At 35.1% G+C, this 19589-nt stretch overlaps 1 protein-coding gene across 3 annotated transcripts in view; it reads left to right on the forward strand.

Moving 5' to 3' along the window:
• The window catches only part of TENM3 (teneurin transmembrane protein 3), a 229182-nt gene that overhangs the window by 166530 nt on the left and 43063 nt on the right, over positions 1-19589 (forward strand). For 2 of the 3 annotated variants that reach the window (XM_083367441.1, XM_083367442.1), the window contains 5 exons: positions 5263-5530; positions 7321-7464; positions 10219-10468; positions 10989-11009; positions 18800-19032. In XM_083367441.1, coding sequence (XP_083223567.1) covers positions 5263-5530; positions 7321-7464; positions 10219-10468; positions 10989-11009; positions 18800-19032 — 916 coding nt within the window. The remainder of the gene's footprint in view (positions 1-5262; positions 5531-7320; positions 7465-10218; positions 10469-10988; positions 11010-18799; positions 19033-19589) is intronic. The other variant, XM_083367443.1, reaches the window with a different exon arrangement.

A 19589-nucleotide genomic window follows, 5' to 3' on the forward strand; every position in this document is an offset into this window, starting at 1 on the left:
GAGTCATAGTTCTCTACCTCTTTATTTCCAAGGTTTGAAGAGATACAGTCCTGAGGCAAGCAATAAGGATTTTGTTTTCAGTGCTTTATATTCTAAACAGCTTGATGTTGAGCATTATAGAAATAGGGCCATATTTCATAGTATTTGGAGGCCAGAGTGGGAAATTAAATCAATTATCTTCTTGAGGAACTTTTATTGTTACTGTAACAACCTGATATCATAAAAAAGACAATTTACAGGCTCAAACTATCCTACTTCAGGTACATTATACAAAGACCCGCTTCCAAAAGCTCTTTGGAAAAGACTTTAATACTGGGAAAGGTAGAAGTAAAGATAAGATGAGGACCAACAGGAAGGTTGATGGACTCAGTCACAGTGGCAATGATTACACTATTGGAAGACCTAATAGAACAAATGTAGGCTAGCTCATCCTGATGAAAATCTTTCTATTGCTAGGAATTTAAAATAACTTGATGACACATGATTGATTTTTTAAAAATGCAAAGCTCCAAACCATCTGTTTCAGATAGATTTTAAACAGCGTAGGAGACAAAATAGAACTGTGAGCAATGGGTGTCAAAGAACAGTACCCCAGCAACACCTTCTACACATGTCCTAATATCAGTTGGAATACTGTAAAACATTGCTCCCAAATACCCAATTGTGCTAGATGTTCTAGACCAGGGGTAGGCAACCTTGGCTCTTTTATGACTCGTGGAGTTCAACTCCCAGAATTCCTGAGCCAGCACTTTTATGACCACGAGTCATAAAAAAGCCAAGGTTGCCTATCCCTAGTCTAGATCATGGGTGTCAAACTCACAACATCACATGTGTCGCGATGTATCATGACTTTTTCCCCATTGCCGGCAATGGGGTGGGCACGGTTTTGGTGTGATGCATCCGGCCTGTGGGCCAGCATTTTGATACCCCTGGTCTAGATGAATATTATATTTGAAATCTACAGAGATAAGACTTAGTAGGGTTGCATTCTATCTATTTAATTTCCAGCCTTTTCCCTTTTTTTGTACCTGATTTCCGTTGAACACAATTGGGTGAGTATGGTTTTGCAAGCTGTAGACTGCTGTGGCTGCAATCTAGCTTATATAGGTGTTTGATACCAAAATGGTTTGTCCATTAATATGACAAATCCAGTGTATAGATCTGAGCTAAATGAATTTCAGATTGCTTTATTTAGGTTTTCTGTGGGATCATATTCTCCAAAATAGCCTATATTAATAGTAAAGGGACTCATTCTGCAAATATATCCTGTTGTGTTTGGATTTCATTGGCTAGTGTTGGCTTGTTGCAACTTTAATTTCTTAAGTAGTCCATCAGATGATGCAAAATTTTTTATGGAAAGGCTTCATTTGGAAGGTTTCCATTTTTTGGATCTCTGGTTGTAGAACCGTCTTTAATTTGGCCCCATAGAGTCTCAGTATTGAAATTCTTGTTTTAATCATACTCCATTTATCTGTATGACTACAGGTGAACCATCAGTGGTCAGTAGATTTGTCTTTTCCATACTCATAATTAATCTAAAGGGCTGAGCGGGGATTGTCATGAAGATAACAATGGCTTTCATTTTGTCATCAGCAGAAATTGCAATATCATCTGTATACATGAGGTTGGTAATGAACTCCTCTTGGCTAAATTCAGTTCCACACCTATTTATGAAAACTTTTCTTATGATGGAATCTTTTGTATCAATAGATTGTAGCAATAGAATATTCTATTGCTACAGTAGAATAGCAATGGAGACAACATGCATATGTGGCATTGAAGTACAGGGCACATCAAGCACTGTAATCAGGAGCTGCCCTTTGCTATGATAACTTAACTTTTCTAATGAGACAAGACCTCCAGAGCATCACTTGGGGTCAAGATATAATGCTGATTATCATCAACATACTACCCAAGCCTTTGTTGAGAGTTACAGTAACTTCATCTAATGGCTTTATGTAGAAATTAAACAAGAAATATGAGAGCATCAACACCGGAAGCATGCCTTCTCTACCATGATCCCTGCCTTCTGGAATAAAATCTGAGATATGTCTGTTTCCTACTATGGTAACATTCCAGAAAGCTTTAAAATTATGGTTGTTCTCCCAGGCCTTGGGGTAGGGTGTTTGTGGAGCCTCTCAGTTATGTTTTCTATTTGACAGAATGTGCTTGTCTAGAAGTATCAAAAAAAAATTCTACCAGTTCCTTTTATTTTTTCTTATGTTTTCATATAAACCTTCAGAGTCACTTTGGAGTTGGACAGCCTCTGCATTTCATATATAAATAAAATAAACAAGCTCTGAGGCAAACCATAACCGTAGGCTTCACAGTCATTCATCTCTCCTATCATCACCAATTGGAAATAGCCACAGTTCTCTAAAGATTAGGTGGAGGCAGATTTCATTGCATTCACTGTTGTGGAGTCAGATTCCAAATGGGCTCTGAAAATGTTCCCACACTCCATGTTTGATCTGATTCAAAAGGAGAGTTTTGTATACCAATCTTATATTGGATTGCTTGTTGTAGAAAATGACAGTGTTCTGTTAACAGAACCCATGTACCCCAAAGCGTATATGGATTTGAAGATTGGATCTGTGAGTTGTAGAGTAATATTTATATAGCACATTTCCTCCAAACACAATGCATATGCTATCCACTCTCAAGAGCAGAAATTTCCTTTTACTTTGATGGTATCAATGCTCAGTCTAAATCCAGCTTTTTGGGGGTGGGGGTAGAAATCTAGTGTTTAATAATTAATAATATGTGGGCCTAGCAAAGCTATATCCCAGTTGCCATGAAAAATTTCTTGCAACTCTGAAAAGTATAGTATTTATTTTGTTTCAGAAGCTACTCGGCCTGATTTGAGACTTGCAGTTCTCTTTTTAGGAAAATTTTCATCTTAATGAGGATTCTTGATAGCCTTACAGCTGAAATGTAAACTTTTAATTTGTAATGGGGTGTTTTTTTCAGTTCAGTTGGAGTTAACTTGAAAAAAAGCAGTTGACTGCTTGCCTTGTTTGCAGGGCCTTTTTTATGAAAGGAAAGTGTTAAAAAAAGTTTAAAACATTTCTGATATCAATGAATATTGATCAAAATACATAAGTAAGCTACCCTGAGCAATATTTTAAACATCTTCATATATGTACCAACCATATAAAAATATAATTGTAACACTTGGAACTAAATTCTATAGCAGGGGAGAAAAAGCTTCAATACGTCGTGCTATGTCATGTGACGTTGCAAGTTTGACATGTCTGTTCTATAGGAATTAGAAGTTACAAAATTAAAGATACTGTATTTATGCTTTAAAATAAGGTAGTTTCTCTTTTACCAAGCTTCACGGTACAATACGTATTTTTACTATCAATAGAAAAACCTTTTATTTGAAGGAATCTTGCCTTAGATTTGCTTACTTTTTTAAAGTATTACTTGTTAAATTACATATTATTTTTTAAAAAAAGATTAGATATTTATACTGTAAGTGAATACTTCTCTTTTAAGCTTTTTACCCCTTTATGCTTAATCTTCCTTTAGTCTACTGTTGTAATGTGGGAATAACCTCAAGAGATAAGGGGAAGACATGCTGCATAGGGAATGACCATACATAAGTGATAGGAGCTTGCAAGTGCTTAACAGTCAGTGAAAGAAAACAAGGAAAGACTCACCCTAATTGATCAGGTTGTTGAAAGTTACAATGGGAGATTTATACTTTCAGATTTGCAATTCTGTTAACGTAGCCCTACAGTAAAGTAGAATTAACTCATCTGGTTCTGTTTCCTGTCTGGTTTACTTGGGAGGGCTGACAATTGTAGTATTCTTCTTAATTTATTTTACAATCAGTATTTTATTTTTTTAAATTTATTTACAAAATGTCATACAATCAAACAAATGGGGATTGTAAAAGTTTTTCCTACTCTATGTATTATTCAATTCATTGTTTATACCTGCACACATACTGACTTGATCAAAGGAACAAGCAATTATTCTGAAAACACCAGAAGTCACACTGACAATAGATAATGAGTGCAAAGAGGCCAGTCCATGGTTAAAAGTATAAATCACTGATGCCATTACAGTGACATCGATCCCTCCAAAATTATAGACAAAGTATGTCCAAGAATCCAGGAATTCACGAAGATATTTAAAGGATAAAACCAATGTACCAGCAATATATAATATACTAACGTACCATATTTATTAGATGTAGATAAAAGTAAAGCTAAAGGCCAGTTTGGTGTAGCAGTTAAAGGCATTGAGCTAAGCACCATGAAAGTGTGAGTTCTACTTCTTCTTGGCAGTTGCATAGCTTTAGATCAGGGGTGTCAAACTCGCAATATCACATGACATGTCACGACATATTGTGACTTTTTTGCCATTGCTGGCAATGCATCCAGCCCGTGGGCCAGGAGTTTGACATCCCTGCTTTAGACCAATCACTGTCTGTCTGCTATAGGAAGAAGATAATGGCCAACCAAGAAAATTGGCTAAACCTGTTCAAACAATCAACAGGAGTCAAGACTGACTTGAAACTTGCACGCACACAAACACAGACAGACACACAGAGACACAGACACACAACATGCATTAGAAACAGGAAAAACAATAATTGAGTTGGGCTTTGTTTCTGGGATTCCTGGAAATGGTAGCACAAATACCAAAAGCCATAGCTCAGAATGATGGATATTGCTGAAATAATAGTCTACCTGGATACAAGACAATTTATATGAAATCATGTTATTAAGATTGTATTCCTTTCTTATTTCTGGCAAAAATAATTGGAAATTTTTGCTGGCATAGTCTTCTTCCAATAGTAGTATAAGAGTTTTAGGTTGGTGGTGTGTTGATAATATAATCTAATGTTAGTTTAAATTTCATTCTGATTAATCATTAATTGAGAATATTATTGAAGATTTCTATGTCAACCAGGTAAGTTAAATTTTCTGTAAACTTTCAGTCCAGTTTAGTTTAAAAGAAAAAGTTTTAAGGTATTTCTAACTGAATGCAGTCTCAAATTTCATCAACATTTGTGTAATGTGTTCTTTTCAGTAGTGCTGTATTTGCTTCAGTTCCATAGAGAATATTTTTCTAAAAGTATTTGCACTTGTATATCTTGATAAAACTGTTAAATTGTATTTCAAAATTCCAGTAAAACTGGATAGTATATATCATACAAAACTAGGTTTACGACTATAGTGGTTATCTAATTATGTGCATTAAACAAATAGCAAATTAGATTAATTTGTCATTTTTTTCATATTTTAGGTGCTCCATGAAGAAACTGCAATACCAGGAACTGATCTGAAATTGTCTTACTTAAGCTCCCGAGCGGCGGGGTATAAATCTGTACTTAAGATCACAATGACACAGTCTGTGATACCATTTAATTTAATGAAAGTTCATCTCATGGTGGCTGTAGTAGGAAGACTTTTCCAAAAATGGTTCCCTGCATCCCCAAATTTGGCTTATACATTTATATGGGATAAAACTGATGCATATAATCAAAAGGTCTATGGTTTATCTGAAGCTGTTGGTAGGTTTTGTTTGTTATCAGGTTCTTTTGAATATGCTGATATTATGTAGCAAAAATTATATTCAATAATATAATTCATGGTGGATACATTATATAGAAAGAAACAAAATTGTGCTGTAAGTAAAATACAGTATTGCAGTCTGTTATACACACTGAATGTAATTTTTACATACAAATACAGAAATATGAAAGGAATAATATTAATTTTGTAACTATCATATTGATTGTGGTAAACTATTATTTTTACATTGGAGAAAGTAATAGAAATAACTGCATTGATTGGATTATATATAACGCTATCTTACATGAAGAAAGGTACATTTGTTTTTGCAGAAAAAGCTGTATGCGGCCATGGTGTTTTCATAATTGCCTGAAAATTGCTATTCAGCCATAAACTTATTTCAAGGGAACATCAGTGTATCAATATACGAGAGCTTCTCATTTTAATTATTTAGTTCATTAATTAAATCATCAAATACTGAAAAAAATTCTAATTAAATGTCCAAACCTGAAAATAAGCAAGCCCAAGATGTCTGTGTATGCAAATAAACAGTTATTTACATATTTATTCATTCTATTTATACCATTCCTTCCCTCCAGGAGCTGACAGTAGACTATATAATGTTTCCTTCTCAAGTGTTCTTATAATAATGATGTGTGATAGATTGGGATAAGTAATTGTGAAACTCCAAAATGTCCAATGAGTGTCCACAGCTGGATCCTTCTAGCCCTAATCTATCATTTTAATTAACATAGTACACAATTATTCCACACATGTAATGGATGTGAAAAAAAAAGTTTATTTAAACTTATTTTAGCGTAAAATTATGTTGGTGTCTTTCTGAAGTAAGACACAGGAGATGACAAACAGTAGAAATGTACATCCATATTGGATGTATTCAACTTCTCTACTACCTAAATAAAATTTATATGATTATAGTTACCTCAGTTGGTAAACCAAATCAGTGGATGGAATAGACAATTTTTTAAAACTACATAATTCACTGTGCCAATTAATATTAACACAATTTTCAGAGGACTATCAGTTATAGAATCACAAGAAAACCAATTAAATATTTGATAGTTTCACACAATTACTTTGGACAGATTTTTTATGAATTAGGATCTGTTTTATCATGTGCAGGTTCAAATCCAACTTCAGCCATGGAAACTTATTTGGTGAGTTTAGGCCAGATGCTCCCAGCACAACCTACCTCATCAAATTGTGGGAAAATAGCAGAGGAAGTGCTATATATATTCTACCTTGAGCTCTAGAGGAAGGTTGGAATATAAATGTAGCAAATGAATTCCATATTAACTTTTGCCATACAAAATATATTGGTTTTCATATAATCTTTTTGTTACACTTTTTATTGAAGTCAACAAATGAGAATAGTAATTGTGATCTTTGTATTTGTGAATCAGTAACTATTATTTATTTATTGGATTCTGAATCAAGGATCAGTGACCTTTTCAAATGCCAGCCTTCGTGTCATATTTTAAAAGAAATCATTTAATTTTTTGAATTTAATTTCAAAATTTTTAATTTTGGAATTTGTGGGTACCACATTGCCAGCTTCTGTTTGAATTTATATTTTTCTACCTTATATTGTTAGTGCTTTAACAGATATTTATTTAAATGTCAACATTTAAATTAATCAGATAAAATAGTAAAAGCCTCTTATGAGCACAGTCACTCTATATTAATAACAGTGTTAAATGAAAATAAATTAATCATGACTATCAAACATCGCATTAGTTTATATAAAATAATTATTTTATTATTTCAGTATCTGTTGGTTATGAATATGAATCTTGTTTGGATCTAACATTGTGGGAAAAACGGACAGCCATTCTACAAGGTTATGAATTGGATGCCTCCAACATGGGTGGATGGACACTTGACAAACACCATGTATTAGATGTTCAAAATGGTGAGTATTATTAATCTTATAATGTTATGCAATGCATATTAATTGAAAAGCATAAAACCCTGTTGGATTTCAAGTCTGAACATAATTGCACTCTTTAAAAAAAGTTTATAGGCATTCTCTTGGATAATATTGCTATGTTTCCCAATAATGTGATTAATTCATTATTCTGAAACACAAAAGCATAAGTCATTTATATTCAGAAATTACAATTCTCCTTTATTTTAAAATTAAAATTTACAAGCATACTTTAACCCACATAAACACCATGAAAATGTTTCCTTTTTCATAGTACGTATGAAAATACCATATTGCTCTTTTCTGCCTCTACAAATCAAAATAGTCAGCTACATTTTCTTTGATTTGATTCTGTCTCTCCAAACCTACTCGGTGCAATGTATACAAACAAACAAATTTTGTGTGTGTGTGTGTGTGAGAGAGAGAGAGAGAGAAAGAGAAAGAGAAAGAGAAAGAGAAAGAGAGAGAAAAATCATAAGAGGTTGGTAAAGGAATATCTCCTCAAGAAAATGTCTGTGTGAGCACTAAAACTGAACACCAGCTCAATGGCAAATAATCAAAAAGAAATATGCTGATTATGTATTGTGCAAACAAATGAAGATTCTTCAATGGGGAAATAAGTAAAATATTGGCCCTTTCCCAAAAGATGGCATTCTACCCCTTTTAAATGGGCTGTTAACCATGAAACAATATAAAAGAAAGAAGCTATCCAGTCAGTGTAGTAACTCATGTAAGGCAAAAGGAATTGATGGCCAAAAATTTATTTATGCAATGACATTTTTTAAGTATATGTATGTTCATTTTATTATTTTTCTATTGAGTATATTCTGTTTGTAAATCAACTTCTGTGCTTCTGTGCTTAGAGATGTGCTTAGGAGGCAGTAGGCAAATAATGACTTTTGAAAGTGTAATTGAATAAATGAAGTGACTAGGTTGAATGAGCTGGAAAAATGTATTGGCTTAGAGCAAATACAATGGCAGGTTTTTATATGGATATCTTGAATAACTGCAATAGTCTGATGTTCATCTTTCTTTGTTTATATTAAAAGAAATGTGAAGGAACAATTTTTGGTGTAATGAGGAAATATGTAAATCATATGGTATAGTGCTAAGCTCTAGGAGACATGATTAAATTTATAGAACTCATGAATTTAAATGACATTGCAGGTTTCCACATTGTCATAAAGGATGCAATCATAGAAGTAGGGTTTCAGATTTCACTAGTGCACTTTTTCCCTAAGTGCTTATGAGGAACTGAATTCCATGTACAGTAATGATACAGTCTTCTGGTAGGGAGGCAGGCAAGTAGGTTGGGGTGGATGGGTGGGTGGGTGGGTGGATGGATGGATAGATAGATAGATAGATAGATTGATAGATAGATAGATAGATAGATAGATAGATAGATAGATAGATAGATAGATAGATAGATAGATTATGAAATATTTACCTAATGAAACTAAAGTAGCTTGGATTGTGAAACCTCATAATAATATTTGACTGGTAATTTTCATGAATTTCAATTTTAAATTTTGTACAGTCGGTGAAGCCAGTATTACTATACACTACAAAGGGACATGTACATTGCATGATTTAAATTAGATTGAAATTTATAATGAAAAAAATGTTACAATAATAGCTCACTATTCTTGCAGCAGACTTAGATTGAAACATTAATCTTGATAATAACGAGGAAAGAAGTCTGTCCAACAGACAGCATTACTTATGAAAGTCTACATAGGTACATATCTTTCTTCCCCACATTCCCTGTGAAGGTCACAAAAAATGATGCTGGCAAGATACTTTGTCTTTATCCAATGATTGTTGGTGCCTTTGAGCAGAACTAGGTTTAAAGTGCAGGTGGCCTGTCAAAGCATTTTTGTTGTGTTTGACATATGAGAACGTAACTGTAGATACATTATAAAACCAGACTCTGCAACCCAAAGTAAATTATTATAAAACCTTTTTGCAATGTGAAATTGAAGCTGTCAGAAAACTGCTCTACAATAATACTGTACTAACAGTACATATATTTGTAGTTTATTCCAAGAAAAAAAGAATATGAAAACACTGCTCCAATCCAACATTCAGCCAAAACTAAAAGAGGAAATCTCCATGCAAATGAATTCTGCAGTTGTTTCTCATATAGCAGAGTGAGAAGCAGTTTATGTGAAGACAGTCAACATACCAGCTCTCTGGAACAAAAGAAGACAAACATAAATTTGGATTCTGTCCAGAAACAGAAGAGTATTGCTAACTGGGGTTACACGCACATAGCTCTTGTTCTTGGGCAGACTTGAGAACCAGCTGTACATCAGCTGTTTGCATATGGTTCTGCTCCCACATATTTGGCTTATTATATGTAACATTACAAGTCTTAGATAGAAAATAATGTAGGAGGGATTCATTATGGATTATCTGAAGATCCTTGTTTTTCTTATTACTGAACTAGCTGTAAATATGAATGGTTGAGGACAGGATATCTAACCATACATTGTTACACAGAGTTACAGTTGGAACTGATTCTAAAACATTGTTTTCTGGCATGTGCTCACAATGCTTATGAACAAACTATTGTGAATTTCATTGGTAAGTGCTCAGATAAACTATTCATATATCAACATCCATGAAATGCCAATCACATTGTGAAATTTTAAGCTTACTATATTTAAAATGTATCTGGTTATAAAAAGTTATTACAAAGACAAGGGGGAATCACGTTTCTGTTTTTTTTTTTATAAGGAATCCTGTATAAAGGCAATGGGGAAAATCAGTTTATCTCTCAGCAGCCACCAGTTGTCAGTAGTATAATGGGTAATGGCCGACGGCGCAGCATTTCTTGCCCAAGTTGCAATGGTCAAGCAGATGGCAATAAACTTCTGGCTCCAGTTGCCCTAGCTTGTGGAATTGATGGAAGCTTATATGTAGGCGATTTCAACTATGTTCGACGGATATTCCCATCTGGAAATGTAACAAGTGTACTTGAACTAAGGTATATTTTTCCCTAATTTTAAATACCTAATTTTTAGAATGTAGCTGTGATGACTCAGTAGTGTCTCTTTATCCATCAGAGTATAAAAATACAAATGGTATCAAAATATTATTTTACTCACACAACTATAAAACCATTTAATATATCATAACCATTCAGGTGGCCACGATAATGGAACTGCTGTATGTAAGGGCTACAGTGTTTGACTATCACGGGGATGCCTAGGTTTGGGTCTATTTTCAGCCATGAAAGTTCACTGCGTGATTTTGCATCAGTGTTTCTCTCTCAGCCCAAATGATTTCACAGGTTGGTTGTTGTGGGGAAAAATTGGAGGATGGAGCATTGTGTATGCCACCTGGAGCTCCCAGAAAAAAAGGCAGAATATAAATCTTACTAATAAATTAATACATAAAATTACGGCTAAATACTTACTAGCAACCTTACCAATTTTTTGTTTCTTTTAACTTTTTCCTTCTAATACTGTTCTTTTTGCTCTTCCTTCTTTTGCCTACCCACCAAGAAATAAAGATTTTAGACATAGGTAAGCATTTTAAGCATGTTCATACATTTTGTTGAGGCTATTATTGGCTTTAAATGAATAAAGTACTACAAAAACTGCTTCAAACATTATTGCTTAAAACTATTCTGAGATAAATCTTAGTAAGTATAAGGTGAAAAATTTCTACTGTTCATTATTAATCAAATTATTTTCAAATCCCAGTTTAACCTGTTACATTTTAAAGTATGACTCCTTAGGAAAATGTAATGTTTAAAACAGATAAAACAATGCTTCATTATCTTTATGTATTTCTGATCTGTTTTTAAGGTATTGGCTATGTTTTATTTCAAAGATTCACTAACTTTATTTTGCTACACTCATTACCTACCTCACTGTCTTTTGAGCATCCACAATACCATAAAGAGAGACTGCCATATTACCTTTTTTATGGAATCCATTTACACATTTAACTGCTGGGCATCAGAGCTTGCAGTAATCCAGATACATAGTTGAACATTGTATACATGTGTACAAACATAACTGGGTATCAACAGAATAGAACAGAGGATGTTTCATCGCTATGATGGAAAATCTGATATACAAAATTTAACCTTTGGCACCTCAAATGTGTCAGAAGCTCTAATATTCGAATGAAGTGGAATTGAGAACAGGAATAGAATAGCTTTATTTGGCCAAGTGTGGTTAGACAAACAAGGAATATATCTACAGTGCAGAAGCTCACAGTGTACATGTAAAGCAATAGAGTAATAATAATCATTATAATACCAATAAGAGTAGGTAGTAAAGAAGAAAGATAATAATGCTACAGCCATACAAAAAGGGTAAATGTACACATGTACACAGTATTATACAATACTGTGAGAATTAGGTGTTCAGCAGAGTGATGGAACAAGGGGAAAAAACTGTCCTTGTGTCTAGTTGTTTTGGCATGCAGTGCCCTATAGAAGCATCTTGAGGGGAGGAGTTGAAACAGTGTATGCCCAGGATGCTAGGGGTCTGTAGATATTTTCTCAGCCCTCTTCCTAACCAACGAAGTATACAGGTTTTCTGTTGAATGCAGACTAGTTGCAGTTGTTCTTTCTGCAGTCCTAATTACCTTTTGGAGTCTGTACCTGTCCTGTTTGGTTGCCGTACCAAACCAGACAGTTATAGAAATAAAAATGACAAACTCAATAATTCCTCTGTAAAACTGTATCAACAGGTCCTGAGGTAGTCCGAACTTCCTGAGTTGATTCAGGAAGAACATTCTATGTTATGCTTTTTTAATGATGGTTCTAATCTTAGGTGTCCATTTCAAATTGTGACAGATTATAGACCCCAAAAACGTGAAGGAGACTACTGCTGATACTGTGCTGTCAAATATAATAAGAGGTGGTAGAAAGGTCTCCTCCTAAAATCCACTCTCATCTCTACAGTTTTAAGCATGTTGAGCTCCAGATTGTTTTGGCTGCACCATAGGGCCAGTTATTCAATCTCCCATCTATATGCATACTCATCACTGTCTCAAATGAGACCATTGACTGTTGTATCATCTGCCAACTTCAGTACTTTAACAGAGGGATCCTTAGAGATGCAGTGATTGGTATATAGACAGAAAGGCAATGGAAAAGGCACATAGATATGAGGGGCACCTGTGCTAATTGCCTGGGTATTAGATGTATTTTTCCCTAGCTTCACCTTTGCTTCCTTTACGTCAAAAAGCTAATAATTCACCCAAAAGTATGGACAGGCATAGCTAGCTGAATCAGTTTAGAGTAAAGATTTTCTGGAATGATGGTATTGAATGCCAAGCTGAAGTCTACAAAAAGAACTTGTGCATAGGTGTCCGGGGATTCAAGATGTTGCAAGATACAGTGCAATGCCATGTTGACAGCATCATCTGCCAATTTATTTGTTCGGTAGGCAAACTGCAAGGAATATAACAGCGGATCCATGTTGGTTTTCAGGTGGGCTAGCACTAAACTCTCAAAGGTCTTTGTTACTACAGATGTCTACAGTAGTCCTTTAGCTCACAGATGAAGGGTTCCTTAGGAACTGGGATGATAGTAGGACATTTGAAGCAGAATAGAAAATAACAGAGTTGGAAGGGATCATGTAGTCTAACCCCCTGCTAAAGCAGGAAACCCTACAGCATTTCAGACAAATGGTTGTCTGATATCTTCTTAAAAACTTCCTGTGTTGGAGCACCCTAACTTCTGGAGGCAAGTCGTTTCACTGATAAGAAGGGACATAACACATCTCCAATGATTTTTTAAAAATGCAGATGAAGATGTTCAGCACAGACTTTCAAGCAAGAAAAAGTTATTCCATCTGAGCCTGGTACTTTCCCCATCTTTTGTCTATGAAATAGACCTTACACATCTTTCTCTAAGATCACCAGAGGTGAGAGGCCAGGAAGACGATGAAGGATGGAGATAGGTGAAGGAAGATTGGCTACTGTTAGGGATGGGGAAGGTAGTGGTAAATGACAGTGATCTCCTTTCAAATCTACAGTAAAACACATTCAAGTCATCTGCTACTTGCTGATTCTCTTCAGTAAGGGAGGGAGATCTTATAGCTGTAGCCAATTATATTCTTCAGGCTTTTCCATACAGTTGCTGGTTCATTCTTTTCAGAGTAGCTTCTCTTTGCTACCCTGATCTCCTTTGTTAATACATTCCTAGCCTGATAGAAGACTTTCCTATGTTCCTAAAGGCTGATATGTTTTTAAATTTTCTGGTTCAGATCAAAATGAGAATAGAACAGTACAAATAATATTTTCTTTGCTGTTATAATATGATTTATAAGTACAAATTGGAATAATGAGGGGAAAATATGATAAATTCTTTCCAGGAAAAATATCATTGGCATGTGCCACAGCTGCTGAATAGGTTGTGCAATACAGAGAATTAACGCCTTCTCATTTCATCTTTATTGTTTGTCTTTACAGGTCATTTTCATAATATAAAATCTTTATAGTTGTATTTTTTATGTTTTATTTATTTATTTATCAAATTTATGTAGCTGCCCATCTCAGCAGAAGTGTCTCTGGACAGTGTACAACAACCAAACAAAACCATAATATAAAATTAGTCATTATAAAAACCATGATTATAAAAATATAGACAACTATTATTATTATTTTTTAAAAAATCTTTAAAAAGTTAAGAGTATACAAACCACAAATGGAGAGAGAAGTATAGCAACCATTATCATCCATAATATGGGAAACATCTTGAGATGTCACCAGTTCCTTGGGACCTCCAAGCCCGGTAATGTAACCCAGTCTTGAGGGACTTCTAGAAGATTAACAGGGATGGAAGTAACCTAACTTTGGGATGGAGAATATTCCATAAGACGAGTACCACAACACTGAAAACTCGCATCTTGGGACTCGCCAATAGTAATTCCCTAGCAGATAGGACCACAGCATGCCTTTTCTGTCAGATCTGGTAGGAGAGCAAATATAAAATTGGGGAAAGATGATCCCTCAGATAAACCAGTCCATGTCATGAAGGACCTAAGTCAAAACCAGTGTCTGAATTGGACCTAGAAAGAAACTGGCAGCCCGTGCAGCTTGTAGAGCAGAGGTGTGATGTGTTGTTCTGGGGACAAACAGAACTGCCCATACCACTGCATTCTGGACCAGTTAAAGCTTTTGGATACTCCTCAAGGGCAGCCCCCTGTAAAGCACATTACAGTAGTTCAATCTGGAAGTGACTAGGGCATGACCGATTGTGGGTTGAGCTTTCTGATCTAGAAATGTTCTTCTTTAACTGAAATTCATCTTGTTTCTCATGAATTTTTTCATTAATGATGACATATGCTTACAGTAGGGATGCGGTGGCTCAGTGGGTTAGGATGCTGAGCTTGTTGATCAGAAGGTCGGCAGTTTGGCGGGTCGAATCCCGAGTGCCGTGTAACAGAGTGAGTGCCTGTTACTCGTCCCAGCTTCTGCCATCCTAGCAGTTTGAAAGCACGTAAAAATGCAAGTAGAAAAATAGGGACCACTACAGTGGGAAGGTAACAGCATTCCGTGCACCTTTGGCATCTAGTCATGCCGGCCACATGACCACGGAGATGTCCTCGGACAAGTCTGGCTCTTCGGCTTTGAAACGGAGATGAGCACTGGCCCATAGAGTTGGAAACGACTAGCACACATGCATTTATGCTTACAGTAAAAATGCTTCATATATGTAGCTTTGTAACATTTCTTCATGACATATTGTAATGTTCACACTTATTTTAAATTACAATCATACTCAGCTGTTCTCATTAGCCCTCATATTACATTTTTGGTTCTAAATTTCTACATTATCTATCTATTTGCTATTTTTTATAAAAAGTATAAATAGAAAATGACATAAACATTAAAGCCCCAGTTATACATATCAGCCTTTACTCCCCATGAAAGCAGAATAAAGAAGGAATCAAATCTATCTCCCTGAGGCATGTATTCTTGAAATAGATTACTCCAGGCAAAAGCCTGTATCTTGAGATATGCACTACCCTGGTTTTAGTAGGTTAGTAGGATATAGCATGCAGCTGCTGTAACGACCAGAGTCCAGGTAAATCGCTCTAGAAAGACAGCCTTGCTAAGTATATTGCCCTGAAGTTTTTTACATGTTGCAAATCAAAATCATTGCTTTATTTGCCCATCTAAATTGAACTGATCCAGTCACATTATTCCTTTTGTTACATGGTTAGGGCAATGTTATTTACAAAAATAAAAGGATACATCAGCTATCTATCTACTGTATTTTTCGGATCATAAGACGCACCTGACCATAAGACGCACCCAGTTTTTAGAGCAGGAAAAGAAGAAGAAAAATATTCTGAACCAAATAGTACCGGTATACTGAAACAGGGCTTTTCAACCTTTTCATCCATTGTACCACTTTTAGGACAAGGCAATGTCCGAGTACCACCAGTCGCCCAGCAAGGTGTCAAAAACTTGACACCCCCCCCAAAGGAAAAAAAATTATAAAGTACAGGTAGTCCTCGACAACGATTCACTTAATGACTGTTCAAAGTTACGATGGCACTAAAAAAAAGTGACTTATGACCATTTTTCACACTTATGACCGTTGCAGCATCCCCAGGGTCATGTGATTTACATTTGGATGCTTGGCAACCGATTCATATTTATGATGGTCACATTGTTCCATTGCCTTTTGCAACCTTCTGACAAGCAAAGTTAGTGGGGAAACCAGATTCACTTAACAACCATGTTACTAATTTAATTTCTCTCTCTCCCCCCTCCCTCTTTCTTTCTCTCTCCTCTCTCTCCCTCTTTCTCTCTCTCTCCCTTTCTTTCCCTCTCTCTTTCTCTCCCTATTTTTCTCTTTCCCTCTATTTCTCCCTCTTTCTCTCTCTCTCTATTTCCCTCCCTTTCTTTCTCCTTCTCTCTTTCCCTCTTTTTCTCCTTCTCTATTTTCTCTTTCCCTCTCTTTCTCCCTCTTTCCTTCTATTTCCCTCCCTCTTTCTTTCTCCTTGTCTCTCTCTCTCCCTTTCTTTCTCTCCCTCTCTCTTTCCCTCTCCCTCTTTCTCTCTCTCCCTCTATTTCTCTCCCTTTCTTTCTCCTCTCTCTCTCCCTCTTTCTCTCCCTCTCTATTTCTCTCTCTCCCTCCCTCTCCCATTGTCTCTTCCTTCTTTCCTTCCTTCCTTTCTTCCTTCCCTCCCTCTTTGTCCTTCCCTCTCAGCGTTAGAGCAGTACCCGCTGAGGCGGCCCTGCGGCCCGGCTTTCGCTTGCAGAAAGCAGGCTGAAATGGAGCAAAGGAGATTGCAGCAGCGCGATATCCGCCGATTCGCATTCCTGGCAATCTCCCTCGCTCCGGTTCAGCCTGCTTTCTCTTGTAGCAAGGGAAGCTGAAACCGAGCGAGGGAGATTGCAGGAGCGCGAGATCAGCATTTCTCAGCACGTGCCGATTCGTGCTCCTGGCAATCTCCCTCGCTTTCCACTTGCGGAGGTTGGGGCTGACCATATGGATCACCTTCAGACCATAAGACGCACCCTCGTTTCCCCCACACACACTTTTTTGGGGGGAAAAGTGCGTCTTATGGTCCAAAAACTACGGTACATTTCTGTCTCTGAATTTTATTTCTACACTTACATATTTTTAAATATAGTAGTAGTAGTAGAAAATTCTTCTAGGGCTACACCACTTCAGAATTTTGCGTTATCATACTGAAATACTCAGTATGTATGTTTTACTATACAGAAATATTCAATGAAGATAAACATGTAAATATTAAAGAAAATCTACTTTTCTGTTTATTTTTTTTAAGTCAGAATTAAATTGCTTGGATCCCACTTTCTATCTAACATGTTATAATGATATACACAAGTTTCCCATTTCTCAAGCCATAAAATGCTACAAAAGCTAGCTTCCATTAAAATATATATTCCTTGAGTTGTTCTCTCTCACCATAAAAATAACAGTATTTGGATTAGTATGTGTTCATTTTGTTTTTCCATGTTTTTCTAGTGTAATAAAACTAAGTCAAAATTCCACTATTTTGTGCAAGTTAAATATTCTTTGATTTAAATTTAGATTTGTTCTCCAACCAAACTGTATAAAATTATTATCCAAAGCTGAATTTTATATCTGATGAAAGCTTTTATTTGTCTTTAGACAACCTAAGCACATTAGTGAAAAGATATGGATGAAAAGGCATATATTATTTACTATAATCCATTATTTTATCTTAAAGAATTTTCAAAAAATATTTTCCAGTTTCCAGTTGCATTAATCAAGTTTTACCAGTGACTTAAAATGATATTTTCCATCCAGATTTCTGTGTCTATTAAAATTACATATTAATAATTATTCAAAACGTGTCCCTACTTCAAAACATAATTTAGTCACAACTTGTTTATATTAACCTCTGACACTCTTTGCCAACAATATTACATGCAATGTGTTATTCTAACACTATTATATTTATATTTATGAAATACTAAGCAGTATTTTTTGTGAACATATGCTGCGATATCATCTAATCTATTGGATAGATGTTAGTAGCACATTTGCAAATAAATTGGACAGTGATCTGATGGATAACTAGGGTTTTGTGTATTAGTAGTCAGTCTAATATTATCAGCTGTATATTCATTATTTTATGCCATGATTTAGATATATTGTTATTGATGCAACTAGTTAAGTTTTTGGATTGTATTTTTGAGCAGCAGATATATTTAATAAAGTTATTTACTCATTAGGAAAGAAAGCTTTTTCTCCAAAATTTATTTAGCTTTGAAGAAAAGCTTCAAAACTATATTCTTTTATTTCATAGGAAATAAAAATATGGTGGCATATTTAGAGGTTTTAAAATGCTGTGAGATTTTGAAAAAAGCTGGATTTATTCACAAATATGCTGTCTAATATATGAAATCATGCTCAATGATAAAAGATGCTTTTTGATCATAAGAAAACACAATATATTATTTATCAGTAATATGGATCGTGTATTCAAATGGCTTAGATTCATGAGAAAATGTTAAGAACAAAGGAGCAATCTAAGTAAAGAAATCCAAATGTAATTATTTGAAACTAACATTTAAAATATGTTAGAGATGTCTTAGAATTATACAATTAGACAAATCATTCTCAGAATTTAGCCTTTGCCAAGTCAATTATTTTTAAATTTTTCTATTTTCTAATACAGTAAATAACAGTAGATATAGCCCATATAAACCAAAGTTTTTTGGAGTCTCAATTATTTTTTAGAATGTAAAGGGATACTAAATGTTCAAGAACAGCTGAATTAGACAAACAAAAAAGTGACATAGGATTATAATTATACTAAAAAAATTGTTTTCCTTTTTGCAGCAGTAATCCAGCTCATAAATACTATCTTGCAACTGATCCAGTCACAGGAGAATTGTATGTTTCTGATACAAATACAAGACGGATTTATCGTCCAAAATTACTTACAGGAACAAAAGACCTGACAAAAAATGCTGATGTTGTAGCAGGGACTGGAGAACAGTGCCTTCCATTTGATGAAGCACGATGCGGCGATGGTGGCAAGGCTGTAGAAGCTACTCTGATGAGTCCCAAAGGTGCAGGAAATTGAAAATTTATGAAGAGAAAAATATGCAATATTAGTCAGCACTCATGATAACATTTAATACTGTCTAGTAATTGTTTATTCAATCCTGTACTTATATCTTGTTTTCTGAATGGAAGAACCTTGGAAAAGTAAAGTTGCAAGAATGAAGTCTTTGATTTTCTATCATTGATAATTTGTCTTTCATTATCATGCATTATGAACATTTTTACCTTCTATCAGGGATGTCCATAGAAACCTGGAATGATACCTAAAAGATGGCATGCATATGAAGCCATAATCATGCAAAAACCACAATTACATGCTTGCATCATAACCTGTGTTGCAAGTATATAAATCATGTCAATTGCATGATTGCATTATTATGCATATGTCATCATTTGTTCATCTGTGGTCATGTATGCATGCTATAAAGACTTTGTATCCAGGGAATCATGAAGGGTTCAGTCTATACTTAGACACAATGCTTAACAAACTGCAACAAACAATGCTTTACTTTCATACATGATATGCCAGCATATTAGAAACATCTGGTTAGAACCCAATTCT

This window comes from Vipera ursinii, assembly GCF_947247035.1.
Source record: "Vipera ursinii genome assembly, chromosome: 7".
In the NCBI taxonomy this organism is placed as follows: domain Eukaryota; kingdom Metazoa; phylum Chordata; class Lepidosauria; order Squamata; family Viperidae; genus Vipera; species Vipera ursinii.